Below are 12,826 nucleotides of genomic sequence, written 5' to 3' on the forward strand. Positions count from 1 at the left end.
TTGTTATGTGAAGATGGATTTTTATAATGTATTATAAGATCATGACTTAAGAACAGTAGAATACTAGTAATTCAGATCATGTAGTATATTATTTCAGTTCAACTACTTCTAACCGTGACCAAATGGCATGGCCAAAATGCTGAACCTGCTGCTTCCCAGCATTAGCTAGTCCAAAGCACGTATACAACGCAGAACGCACACTTCCTGCAGAATCATGAAAAACAGAAAGAAAAGAATGCACGCTCCCTACGCAGGCATCACCCTGATCAGGTTCAAAGGGACTATCTCAGCCTGATCTGCTAGCTTCCTAGCTTGATAGCCAGAGCTCATGCAGATTCAGGCACCCCTGGTGCATCTCGGGTGTTAATAAAAGAGCCCAAAAGATAAAGATGGTACTAAACATGATACTAGAGCAATTTATTGCTGAGAATTGGATAACAAAACAGAAGTTTACTAAAGATAAAGTTCTTAAATATTATCCACAAACAGATCTTATTCTCCTACGGCTTGAAAATGCTTCGCTGCCCTCATAGGCCTGTTGTGAAACTAGCTACAAGATCTTCCAAATGATTTGCTCCATTTATGTAGTCCTGCAAAATAACATGTAAGATAATTCCATCTTCAGTTGACAAACCCCTAGACAATGCAAGTAGTTGGCATATTCTATATGAGATTTCTATTCAGTTTAAGGGTCTGTTTGAATAAACTTTTTCAAAAACACTTGTAAGAAAGAAGGAAAAATGAAATAAGTTTTGCATAAGCTAAAATTAGCTTATGTATAAGCTGATTTGTAGAAACTCTCTTCTATTTGCTTCTCCAAAATCTTATTTTTAACTCGTGCATAAAATAATTTTAACTTATGGAGAAGTTTATTTCAATTTTTCTTCATATTTTTCTCTCCAATAAGTGCTTTAAAAAATTTTATCCAAACAGATTTCAAGTTTCTTATTAGCATATTTATAGACTTGATTCTCAGCACGCCATTATAATCCATGTCAAATGAGAAAAGGCACATCTTGTTGAAAAAAGCAATATATTTTATTGCCTCACCTCTCCTTGGAATTTAGGTAAGCTTCTGGCAGGTAAATCTCTCCACCAGCTTCACCATGTTGCTCTCCACTGATAGTTTTCTTGGCAGCTTGAAATTCAGCACTCATAGCATCCATCCCACGCAGCAAAGCTTCCTCAGCAGTTCCATAGCCATGTTGCTCAGCATACTTCCTCACATCCTCTGTTATTTTCATAGAGCAGAATTTAGGGCCACACATTGAGCAGAAATGAGCCACTTTCGCACCATCTGCCGGCAAGGTTTCATCATGGAAGGACATGGCAGTCATTGGATCCAATGACAAAGCAAACTGATCCATCCATCGAAATTCAAACCTTGCCTTGCTCAATGCATCATCCCAGGCTTGAGCATGTGGATGACATTTGGCTAAATCAGCAGCATGAGCTGCTATCTTGTAAGCTATAACTCCAGCCTTCACATCATCACGGTTTGGCAACCCGAGATGTTCTTTTGGAGTCACATAACAGAGAAGCGCTGTACCAAGTGCCCCAATATTTGCAGCACCAATTGCAGAGGTGATGTGATCATAGCCAGGGGCAATATCAGTTGTTAAAGGACCAAGAGTGTAAAATGGTGCTTCATTACACCATTCTAGCTGCTTCTGCATGTTTTCAGGAATCTTGTGCATTGGGATATGTCCAGGTCCTTCATTCATTACCTGTAGAATAATTCAAAGTAAACAAAAAACACTCACTGTCTCCAGGGATAATATTAGTGATAATATTGCATTAGATGATGATAGTTTAATATCATATGAAATAGATAAGGCCACATAACAAAATCTATATAAAAAGTAAAAACACAGCGCAGTATATTAAGCACTACAAGGTGGCCAACTAGGAACTTCATTGTTCATCACAGCAGTGACAAGTTCAACAGCAATTACAATATACCTTTTCCAATGGATTATTAGTTTATTCCTATCCAAGTGAGTAATTCTAATAAAGCGTGACTAGAATTATCCCTAGCAAGTCCTAATTGTTCGTGCTGAAGAATTAAGAATGAAAGTAACACAATTAATAGATATTCAGTCAAAATACAAATTGAAGTTAAAGACTAAATCACTTCATCTTTCCATAAATTTACCAGTATCATGCAATGAAGAAAGTTTTATTTGTTTCACCTGTACATCCTTTTCCCATGCTCTACGGGTCAGTTCTCCTTGTGTCAAGAGCTCAGCAAATTGAGCTGTGTCGTTTGCATCATAGATGGATCCAGGTCTTAGGCCATCACCAATCGATAGGGCCACATCATACTGATTGCAGATGTCAAGTATGTCATCCCAGTGTTCATAAGCAAAATTCTCTTTGTGATAAGCTAAGCACCACTTTGCATGAATAGATCCTCCTCTGGAGACAATTCCTGTCATACGTTTTGCTGTTAAGGGAATATATCTCAGAAGAACTCCTGCATGGATGGTGAAGTAATCTACACCCTGTTCAGCTTGTTCAATCAAGGTATCCCTGAAAACCTCCCAGCTAAGATTTTCAGCAATTCCATTAACTTTTTCAAGTGCTTGATAAATAGGTACAGTCCCAACTGGTACAGCAGAGTTGCGTAAGATCCACTCTCGAGTTTCATGAATGTGACGGCCAGTTGAGAGATCCATGACTGTGTCTGCTCCCCACATAGTTGCCCACTGAACCTTGTAAACTTCCTCTTCTATAGAGCTTGCAACTGCAGAATTTCCAATGTTGGCGTTTACTTTCACCAAAAAGTTTCTTCCAACTATCATGGGCTCTAACTCCAAATGTTTCTTGTTGGAAGGGATGATAGCACGTCCCCGGGCAACTTCTGACCTCACAAACTCTGGGTCAAGTTTCTCACGGGTGGCACAATACAGCATCTCCTCAGTAATGATTCCCTGCTTAGCATAGTACATCTGAGTGAATCTTGGTGGACCCATTTTCTCCCTCCTATCAACCCACTCCTTGCGCAATTTTGGGAGTCCTAATCATTAGATTCATGAAAACAAATCAAGTATATAAATGTAAGTTTCCAAAAACTTAGTGCAAGTATACATAAGCCAAAATTAGATTCTTCAATGATAGCAATAAAAACAATTCCATCACTTTAAGATTTTGTGCAAGTAATATAAGTCGGGGTAAATTAAAGGATATATATAAATGAAAATGTTAATTGGGTAAACTTTATTTCTAACATTAGAGTGCTAAACCAGAGTCTGATGTTTTAATTCTACAACGGTTGATAGAAATGAAGAGACTCGATGAATTGAGCACATGTAGATAATGGAAGCAAATTGGAGAAACTCAGGATTAGCATAATTTGATAATAGATTCAAAATGTAAAAAAAGAAAAAGAAATACCTAAGATTATATATAGCTTGTTATTGAAAATCATCAAAAGGAAATTTCACAATGGAAGACAATCAGAAAAAATTGAGGTGGATCAGCATTAAGCTAGTTGAAAACTCGCAGGTGATCTGACATGACAGTTTGAACGACCTTGGATAGGTGATAGACAATGCAAGTGATTGAAGAAAAGACAGGACAAATTATCTAACATGCACAGAAATGTTGCATTTAATTTTGTGAAAGCTGGTCGGAACATTTACAATTATACAATGCTCTCTGCCTATTGAATATCAAGAGGATCTGCAAATGCTTCTAGACAGACAGCAGCAGCAGCAACAATAACAATAATTATATCTAAGAAAGGAATTATAGGCTGTTTCATTTGCTCACACACAAAAAAAAAAAAAGTCTTTATTATCCTACCGCTAGGCACAAGGATAATGACTGTAATACAGAAATGCAAGATATAAAGGAAAATGCACAAAAATGTTAGTTTTTCATACCTATCCTTGGGCTTATATTTTGGGGACCGCTAGTATCATAGGTATCAAAGTGTCCTTCATCCCCAGACAAAAGAACTCGACGAAACGGAACTTTGAGCACATGACCAGTTTCTTCATGAATCACTTCCCTATAAACATGATCGATCACACATTAATTACAGTGAGCTGTCCAAGGACTAGTGAGTTGTGTCCAGTTTATTAAAAAAGGTTTGGAAAGCCATATTTCTGTGGTCAAACCCATTAATAGTGTAAACTAATAAAAGAAAACAAGGATCACCTATGTTCTTTGGTGCTCTTTGGAAAGCACTGTTCAAAGGAAGGAAGAGGAAGAAAATCTGGAGAAGCAGGGTCAACAGTGTGCTTCTTTTGTTTGGTTTTGTCTGAATTGGTTGTTGGAGGATCAAATGTTAATGTGGCTCTAGGTACCAAAGCAATGGAAGATGGAACAAGTTCCTTCTTCCAAGCAACACGCCCAACAGCATCAAACCCAGGCAAGAATGAAGAACTTGCAAATTTCGATTGAGAAGTGTGGTTGCCATTCTTGCAAACAACTGATGTCACATTAGCATGCACTGATGCCATCTTGATGCTGAACTACAGTATTTCAAGTTTTGAAAGACAAAAGTTTAGTTGAATTACAACAGGCATGCAGTATAATCTCTAAATATATCTATCTATATACTCAGATATCAATAGATTCTGTGTCCAAAAATCAATTTCATTAACAAGTTCTCAGGTTCACAAATTGGTTAGTCAATTAACATCATAATCATGCTCTTCACTATGATCTTCAAATTAGAGAGCTTCCTAGAAATGGAACCTGAACCTAACAAATTTCACTTCAAAACCAGAGACAATAGATTTTAATCATCTTTATGGAAACTGCTAGAACGAAGAAAAAAAAAAAATTAACTCGAGGCTAAAGTACCAAATTACCCTCAATGACAGGAAAAATTAAATTTTGTGTTTAATAAATTATGTGGCTGTTGAAAAGGTAAAGTGCTGAGTTGTATCATTAATTATTAAAAAAATCAACAATTATATATAGTATAAGTTTGAATATGTTTTTAATCTTTTAAATAGGAGAATAGTCATTTAGTCCTTCAAAAATAGATCGTCTATATATTTTTTGTTTCCAAATGGAAATGGACGATACTAGTATTTTAACAGGTAAAATGTATTACAAGTTAAATGTTTATTAAATTATTATACATATAAATAATTATTATATTTTAATATATTAATTATATAAATAAATATTATATTATTGATATTTTTAAAAAGATTATTAAATTTAATTTAAAATATATATATAATAAATACTAGTCCATACAGATAAGCAGTTATAATAATTATTCAAAAATCTCATTGAAAAAATTTAAAAATATCATCTTTAAATAAAAATTCTTAAAAATCTCTATCAAAACATAATTATTAATCTACCCTTATATATTAAAGAAACCTCTATTTTGGGTGAGAATTTAATTTAAAAATAAATATAATAAATACTAATCCATATAGATAAGCAGTTAAAATAATTATTCAAAAATCTCATTGAAAACATTTTAAAATACTCTCTTTAAATAAAAATTCTTAAAAATCTCTATCAAAACATAATCATTAATCATAATTATTAATCGACCCTTATATATTAAGCAAATCTCTATTTTGGATGAGATTTTTTTTTAAAAAGTTTTTCAAGAGTTTAACTTCTTATCTAATTTAACTTTAATTTATTATATAATTAATTAATCATATTTTAAAATAAATTATCAAAAATTAAAAATAAAATTTTATCACAACACAAATTATTCATCATAAATCTAAAATATAATTTATATATTTAAAAATATTAAAGCATAATAAATTTAAATATAATTTATATATATAAATAATTAATTATATACATGCATTTCACATACAAAATAGTATATTTAATATAGATGTGGTCCTTGTCCTTCACAGAAAATTGCCTCTTTTGGTCCCTCACTTATGAAAATAGGGATCTTAAACATTTCTATACATGAAGGACTGAAAAGAGACTATTTATTTGGTAGGCAAGACGATCTTTGAATCGCAGTCACAATCTCAAATATACAAATCACTGTCGCTTGTTCCGACTCTCAAACATGCTTTTTGGGAAACAAAACAACATTTTAATTTAAAAAAAACTGGCATGCAAGAACACCAGGGGTTGAGTGAGATTTCTTCTATCTTAGAAAAGGCATAACAAGACAAAAAGAAAGGACTTTCAAACCATGTCTACCATATATTCCCGAAATATGATTCCGACAACCAAAGATGGCATAAGAAATTAAGAATTAGCAAAACAATCTGAGAGAGGAAAGAAAAAAAAAAACAACTGAAGGACACTCCAAAGTTATGAAACATGATGACATGTTTGGTGAAAGCATGGTAAAGCAAAGAGAGAGAGAGAGAGAGAGAGAGAGAGAGAAGAGAGAGAAGAGAGAACCTGAAGGAAAAGGGGTTGGTCTTATCTATATGCAATGCAATGGCAGAGTTTGAGTTGTGAAGTGAATGGTTGAAGAGAAGCATTGGTGTGTTGCGTTATATAGAGTGGCTGTCACATACTGAGTTGTATCAACCAAAAGTGGCACATGACGTGGCTAAGATATTTTTACACACATCCTCCCCTCTAAATATCATCATCACCCATCAATATACCCTTTCTATTAATTATTTCATTAATTTTGGACTAAACACTGTTTTTCATCTTTGATTTTAAAACTTATCCTCCTTCTCTTTTTCTATCATTAAAAAAATTTTAATTTTACATGAATTAAAAAATTATTTATTTATATTAAATTTTATTAATTTCATAATATTTTTTTAATTATTTTTGTTATAAATGTAAAAAAAAAAAAATAGTATAACTAAAAAGTCATATATTAAATAATGAATATTTTAGAAATAATATCATTAAATGAGATAAAAATAATTAAAAAAAATATTGTATATTTAAATTTAAAAAAATTAATATTAGAAGATAGAGGAAGTATTGTCTCATAATTGCATTATAAAGTTTTTACACACATATTAATGATAATAATAAATATATCACTTTTTATACGTTTTTACTAAAATAATTTAATTTTCTCAATAAGATTGAATAATTAATGAAGAGACAAGTTAAAAAAATAATTAATATTATGTTGAAAGTGAGAATCAATTATCTTGGGGGTAATTTTTAATGTTAAAATTGCAATTAATTTAGGACAAAGATGGTAATTTTCAAAATAAAATTAAAAATAAATAAATAAAATCATAAATTGATGCACAGTTGTCTAGAATTAAAATAAAATGTGACTAAATGATAATATCTTTATTTTTATATATAAGAACCAATTATCTAATTTATTAAAATTATAAAAAAATAATTAATTTAGTTGATTACAATGAATTTATCTTTTATATATATTTTTTAAAACTATTGTTATATTACTTCTTTTTTCTAATTAGTACTTATATATCTTCTAATCAATTAGAGTGCATGTCTTATATTATTTCTCTCTTCAATTAATTAAAGTGTATATTTTTTAAAGAATTTATAATTAAATACATTTTATAAAATTAAAAGAATACACTTTAGTTAGAAGTATTTTAAAAAATAATTAATATAATTACATAAAAGAATAATTAATTATTTTAAATTAAATCTTATAAATAAAAATAAAGTAAAAATGTTGATACATATTCAAGAAATATAACAATAAGTAATATATTTGAAAATTTATTTGATATTTAAGTTTTAGAAACTAATGCGGATAACATTCACTAATTATAGGAATTAAAATACTATTTACTTATTAATATAGTTTAAGTTGAGGAATTGTTTGACGGCCTATTTGGTTTTAATTAATTAATTTTTAAAAATTGTGTTTACTTATTTTCTATAATCCCAATAAAAGAGAAAACTAATTTATTTGATTAATTTTTAACATTTATTTTTTTACCTAAAAAATTGTTTCTTAAAATATTTTAGAAAAATAATTAATAAAAAAATTAAAAAATAGTCTCAAAAAATAAACAAATAATAAAATAAAAATAAAATCTTATATACAAGGATGAAAGTAGTATCAGATAATATATAGAGTGAAAAATGTATACTTTTTGTACAATTTGATTAAACTTATTTTTTATTTGGTTCGTTCATATTTAAAAAAGAAAAATATAACATTTTATAAAGATAAAAAAATAATTAACTTTTATTAATTAGATGAAAGAATAATAAAGATGTTATTAAACCTTAAGAATAACATATGACATAAATTTAATAAGCATGTATTATCGATATAAAAAAAATTACATTATTAGGTAATAAGAATTATTTTTTATATAATTTGTGAAACAGTTTTTAAAAAGTCAACTTAAAGTTAACATATGCGACTATTAATAATTAAAAAGTACTTTAAAAGATTAAAAAGTACTTTAAAAGACCTTTTCACTTCGTATATGTATTATTTACTAAAAAAAATACGAAAAATATATTATCTCACACTCTTTTGAACATATTTTTGCAATTAAAATTTATTGAAAAATCATAAAATTTAGTAAGTACCCATCTTTATTTAATAGTTCTCTTTTAATTTTATAGTTTAAAGTAAATTTTACTCTTTTTATTCTAATTTTTTTAGTCCTTTAACTCATACATTATTTAGTAAAAGTAAAAAGTTGGAGTAAAAATCTTTTATTATCTCGTTATTTTAAAATACTTACTGAATAGCGGATTAAAAAAGTGTATATTAAATAAGGGTGTAATCGAAAAGAAAAATATTAATTAGACTTTTAAATTTTTAAAAGATAATTTTTTTATAATAAAATAAAAATTAAAAAAAATAAAAATAAAATCTAAAAATATTATAAATTTTAGACAAAAATATAATTAATAAAAAGAATTTATTTAGCGGAGTGTGTTCTGTGAGACCCCCTATTTCCTTTTCTTTCCCCGCTTCACTCCCACTCACTCAACTCTTTTCACTCTCCGTACTCACTCTTTTGCCTTGGATCTTTATTTCTTGTTGTCTCAAGGTGGAAGTGCTGATTAAGTGTTGATCTTGTTGTGGAGCCGTGTAGATTTTGAGTTGTTTCCCTTCTCCTCCGACCCTCTTCTCCTCCGTTCTTCGTCCTTCTCTTCCCGGAAGCTCGGAATTTCTTCACCGAGGTAAGGGAAGTTAGTTTTCGGGTTGTGGTTTGGTTGAAATGAGTCTGAGAGCTCAGGTAGTTGGTGTTGATTTTCAAATTTCTGGCTGTTGGGTGTGGCATTGGAGTTTTGGGGACTTTGGGGATTTTGGGGAAATTTTTTGATTTCTATGATTTTGTGGATGCATGTATGAAAAGAGGGCGTTTTTGAACTCTTAGATGGAAATGTGATACTTTGGCTGGATTGCATGTACTTGAAAGTGACTTTTGCAGGTGTTTGGGGAAATTTTCGAACTTGGTAGGGTTGCAGATGAGCTTCGCGCTTCGCGCTGTTCATCGCGCTGAGCGCGTGACCGCCAGGGGATCTCATTTAGCCAAGCTCGCTGAGCGCCTTGATGAGTGCGCTGGGCGCGCTTGAGAATGTGGTCTCTGGTTGGCCCTCGCTGGGCGCGACTTGGACTGCGCTAAGCGCGATACCCATTGTAACTTGTTGTTGGGCTCTAGAGGCTGCGCTGATCGCGGCCCTTGTCGCGCTGGGCGTGAGACTCCTTGGGAGTCACCGCCTCGTGGGCGTTGGGCGCAATTCCGAATTGCACTGGGCGTGAGACCAAGGGATGGTCTCTGCCTACCCCGCGCCGAGCGCTGGGTTAGGTACGCCGGGCACGGGAGACTCCTTGAAGTCTCTGCCTGGCTGCGCTGGGCGCAATGGATATTGCACCAAGCGCGGAAGAGCCTTGTGCTCTCTGGCTGAGTCTCGCTGAGCGCGAGCATGCTTGCGCTGGACGCGCTGGCCCTGGGGCTCTCTGGTTGTACTGCACTGGACGCAACTACGAGGGCGCCGGGCGCGGAGATGAGACATTTCCTTTTATGTATTGAATTATGTTGTTCTATACTGAGTAGAGTTTCAGTGGATAACTATCGATGATAACTAGTAGATAAATGTTGGTTGATTTATGTTGAGTAGCAAGGTTGTGTTGTGTTGCAAGTTGATGTTGAATGGTGTAGTTGTGTAGTGTTGCAAGTTGATGTGTTGAGTTGTATAGTTGTGCAGTGTTGTTATTGACTGAGTTGTTGTAGGCCTAAAGGGCTGAGTTGTTGTAGGCCTTAATGGCTGAGTTGTTGTAGGCCAAAACGGCTGAGTTGTTGTAGGAGATCTCCGAGGTGATATGCGTGACGACGCATTAATATCTAATTGCTGGTTGGTTGTATAAATTGATGGGTAGTAGAATGTTGTTGTGTTGGCGGTTGAAGTTGTTCTAATTACTTGAATTTTGTTGTACGTTGTTTCTTTCTATACTAGCTTACCCTTTTCTGTTTCCTTGTAGTTGGACTGCTATGATCGTATTATGTACGGGAGCAGAACAAGAATAGGTGTTTTGGTTCGTGGTGAGTCGGCAGCTGGTAGGCGGAGCTGGCCTTGTTTTTTGATGTCTTGTTGTAGTAACTACTAGATGTAGCGATTGACGATGTATTTCGTTTTGATTGGATGTTTTTGATACACTCTAACTCTAGTCGGATTGAGGCTTTATATATTTTTATATTCTAGACCCTATAATTATATACTTACTCTTTCTGCCTAGTGTTTCCGGTGTTCAGTACATTGTGTAAGACCTGTCGGGTCGTTACATGTTCTTAACCCTTCCTAGTTACTATCGTAACATTACACATATAAATCTTGAAATGGTCATTTATGACATAGATTTGCATAACTTATTATAATAAATGAGAAAATTAATCTTACAGCCATGATACGAAAGTAGCCGATTATAAAAAAAAAACTTTTTTAATGAAAAAAAAATGCTTTTACACATATAATCAGAGCACGAAAAGACAATTACATACCTTAATAATAAATAATAATAAAAGATAATCATATATTAATAATCGTAAGGTTAAATAATTTTTAGTCGATAAAAAATGAATAAATTTGATTTTAGTCTTTATAGATATTTTTTTTTATTATTTTAAAACTTTTAAACATTATTTTTAAAAAAATATTTTTTCTCTTTATAAAATAAATAAATTTTAATTTGAATTCTTGTAAAAATATTATTTTTTAATTTTTATCTCTCTAAAATCTAAAATCACTATTTGTGATCCCTAACAATAATTTTAAGGTATATCAATAATAATTATTTTAAGAATCAATGAAATTTTTTAGAAGTATCACATACTACATGTAAGTATGATCATTATAGTCTAACTACAAGAAAACATGTAAGGATAAGTTAGCATTTAAAAATAATCAACAAGTATAAAATAAAAACCTATATTCTCAACTTACAAATCAATCATACAACCATCAATATATGAATGTAACATATGCACAAGATAACTCAACAACTCAACCACACGCATAACATAACAATTACATGTGTCGTCACACATTCAACTAAGAGGTCTCTTATAATACACTTGCGCAATTTAAGTGGATTGACCTTACCGAATCAATTAAGAACGCGATCTTTTTGGGTTAGTTAGTTCAATAGCTAATTTGGATGAAAATCTACAACACAATATGGTTTCTCATATTTCACCACTTAAACTAAAAAGGTCTAATATTTATGTTAGGGTATGATAACTTGGATGTGGGTCTACTACAACCTTAGCATGCATAATTAAGTCTCCTATGTGATTAATCCATTGATTATCCTCCAAATACTACACCTCTTCTAGTACTTAGTCAAAGATGTTGTCCCTTAACCTTGTACCTTACTTTATTTGGTAGCTTTGCATATGTATGACCCAACTTGGCCCTATACGGATCAACATCTAGTCGCCTTATAATCAATATAGTTCGACCCAACCCCTATACTATGGTCACTTATTAACAATATGGCTCGACCTTGCCCTATACCGCATTAATTAAGGTTTTAGACGAGACTCAACAATCTACTTCAGAGTCAACTTTTCAAGAAGAATCTTTGACAACTATACTCATAAAGCATCACAACATTGTATCCTCCTAATGTGATGTTCAACTTTTAAAACAACTTCTCCTTTAGTTCTAAGTCAATCAACATAATTCAACATAATGTCTTAAGCATGCTCAATACAATCACCTCAACACTATTACATACAACTCAACTTACAACTTTCAACAGTTTAATCATCAATATAAACTATGTATATCAATCATACAACACGTGAGAGATCAAACTATCATATAAGTGTTGAACACTTAGTCAAGAAATCAACATTTTTCATTATACAACCCATACCTGACACCATTCTCCCTATGCCTAGCGAAATGAGACAGAGAACCTTTGGCTTGCCCACACCCAACGTTAATCTACTTGTGCCCAGCGTGAATGAGGAAAAGAGCCCCTACAACAGTCACCCCTAACGTGGTCAAACCTACGCTTGACCCTATTTCAGATAGAGTTTCTGCCTGATTCACGTTTGACATCACAATAATGGTGCCCAACGTCATCTAGGTAGAGAGCTTTTATCTTGATCACGTCTGACACCACTCAACTAGGATCCAACATCACCAAGTTAGAGAGATCCAAGGGCATTCATGCTCGACACCATTCAACTCACGTCCAACATAATTAAGTCAGAGAGTTCTCCTCTAATTCACACTCATCACTACCAATCTCATGCCCAATGTCAATGGGACAAAGAGCCTTTGGCCTACACTCCTTGAAACTGAACCCAATGTGATGGAGATTTCTGCAGTTGGTAGATTAATGTTTTAGCTCATCATACTTGAAAAACTAGAAAAATGTCTAACATGCAATTCATCCAATAACATATATACATTAGTAACAATCCAT

At 32.3% G+C, this 12,826-nt stretch overlaps 1 protein-coding gene across 3 annotated transcripts; it reads right to left on the minus strand.

Annotated features, from left to right (window-relative positions):
- Window positions 1-390: 390 nt before the first annotated feature.
- Window positions 391-6,521, minus strand: THIC (thiaminC). 3 transcript variants are annotated; one of them, XM_020368895.3, is made up of 6 exons: window positions 6,361-6,521; window positions 4,165-4,481; window positions 3,888-4,015; window positions 2,193-3,019; window positions 1,051-1,727; window positions 391-590 (listed from the first exon to the last, which is right to left on the minus strand). In XM_020368895.3, the coding sequence occupies exons 2-6, from the start codon at window positions 4,467-4,469 to the stop codon at window positions 581-583; spliced, it is 1,947 nt and encodes a 648-aa protein (XP_020224484.1). In that variant the 5' UTR covers window positions 4,470-4,481; window positions 6,361-6,521; the 3' UTR covers window positions 391-580. The 3 variants fall into 3 exon arrangements, with proteins under 3 accessions (XP_020224484.1, XP_020224485.2, XP_029128684.1); XM_020368896.3 differs by having other exon boundaries at window positions 4,165-4,476; window positions 6,361-6,516; XM_029272851.2 differs by lacking the exon at window positions 391-590 and having other exon boundaries at window positions 1,047-1,727; window positions 4,165-4,476; window positions 6,361-6,516.
- Between the last annotated feature and the right edge of the window lie 6,305 nt (window positions 6,522-12,826).

The sequence above is a fragment of the Cajanus cajan genome, chromosome 3 (assembly GCF_000230855.2).
Source record: "Cajanus cajan strain Asha chromosome 3, NIPB_CcT2T_4, whole genome shotgun sequence".
In the NCBI taxonomy this organism is placed as follows: Eukaryota; Viridiplantae; Streptophyta; class Magnoliopsida; order Fabales; family Fabaceae; genus Cajanus; species Cajanus cajan.

Coding starts and splice junctions, on each gene's coding strand:
- THIC (XM_020368896.3), bottom strand. CDS start 6,443: ATGCTTCTCTTCAACCATTCACTTCACAACTCAAACTCTGCCATTGCA. Junction 4,016..4,164: donor AAGAGCACCAAAGAACATAG/GTGATCCTTGTT, acceptor TCATGTTTATAG/GGAAGTGATTCATGAAGAAA. Junction 3,020..3,887: donor AAATATAAGCCCAAGGATAG/GTATGAAAAACT, acceptor TCTAATGATTAG/GACTCCCAAAATTGCGCAAG.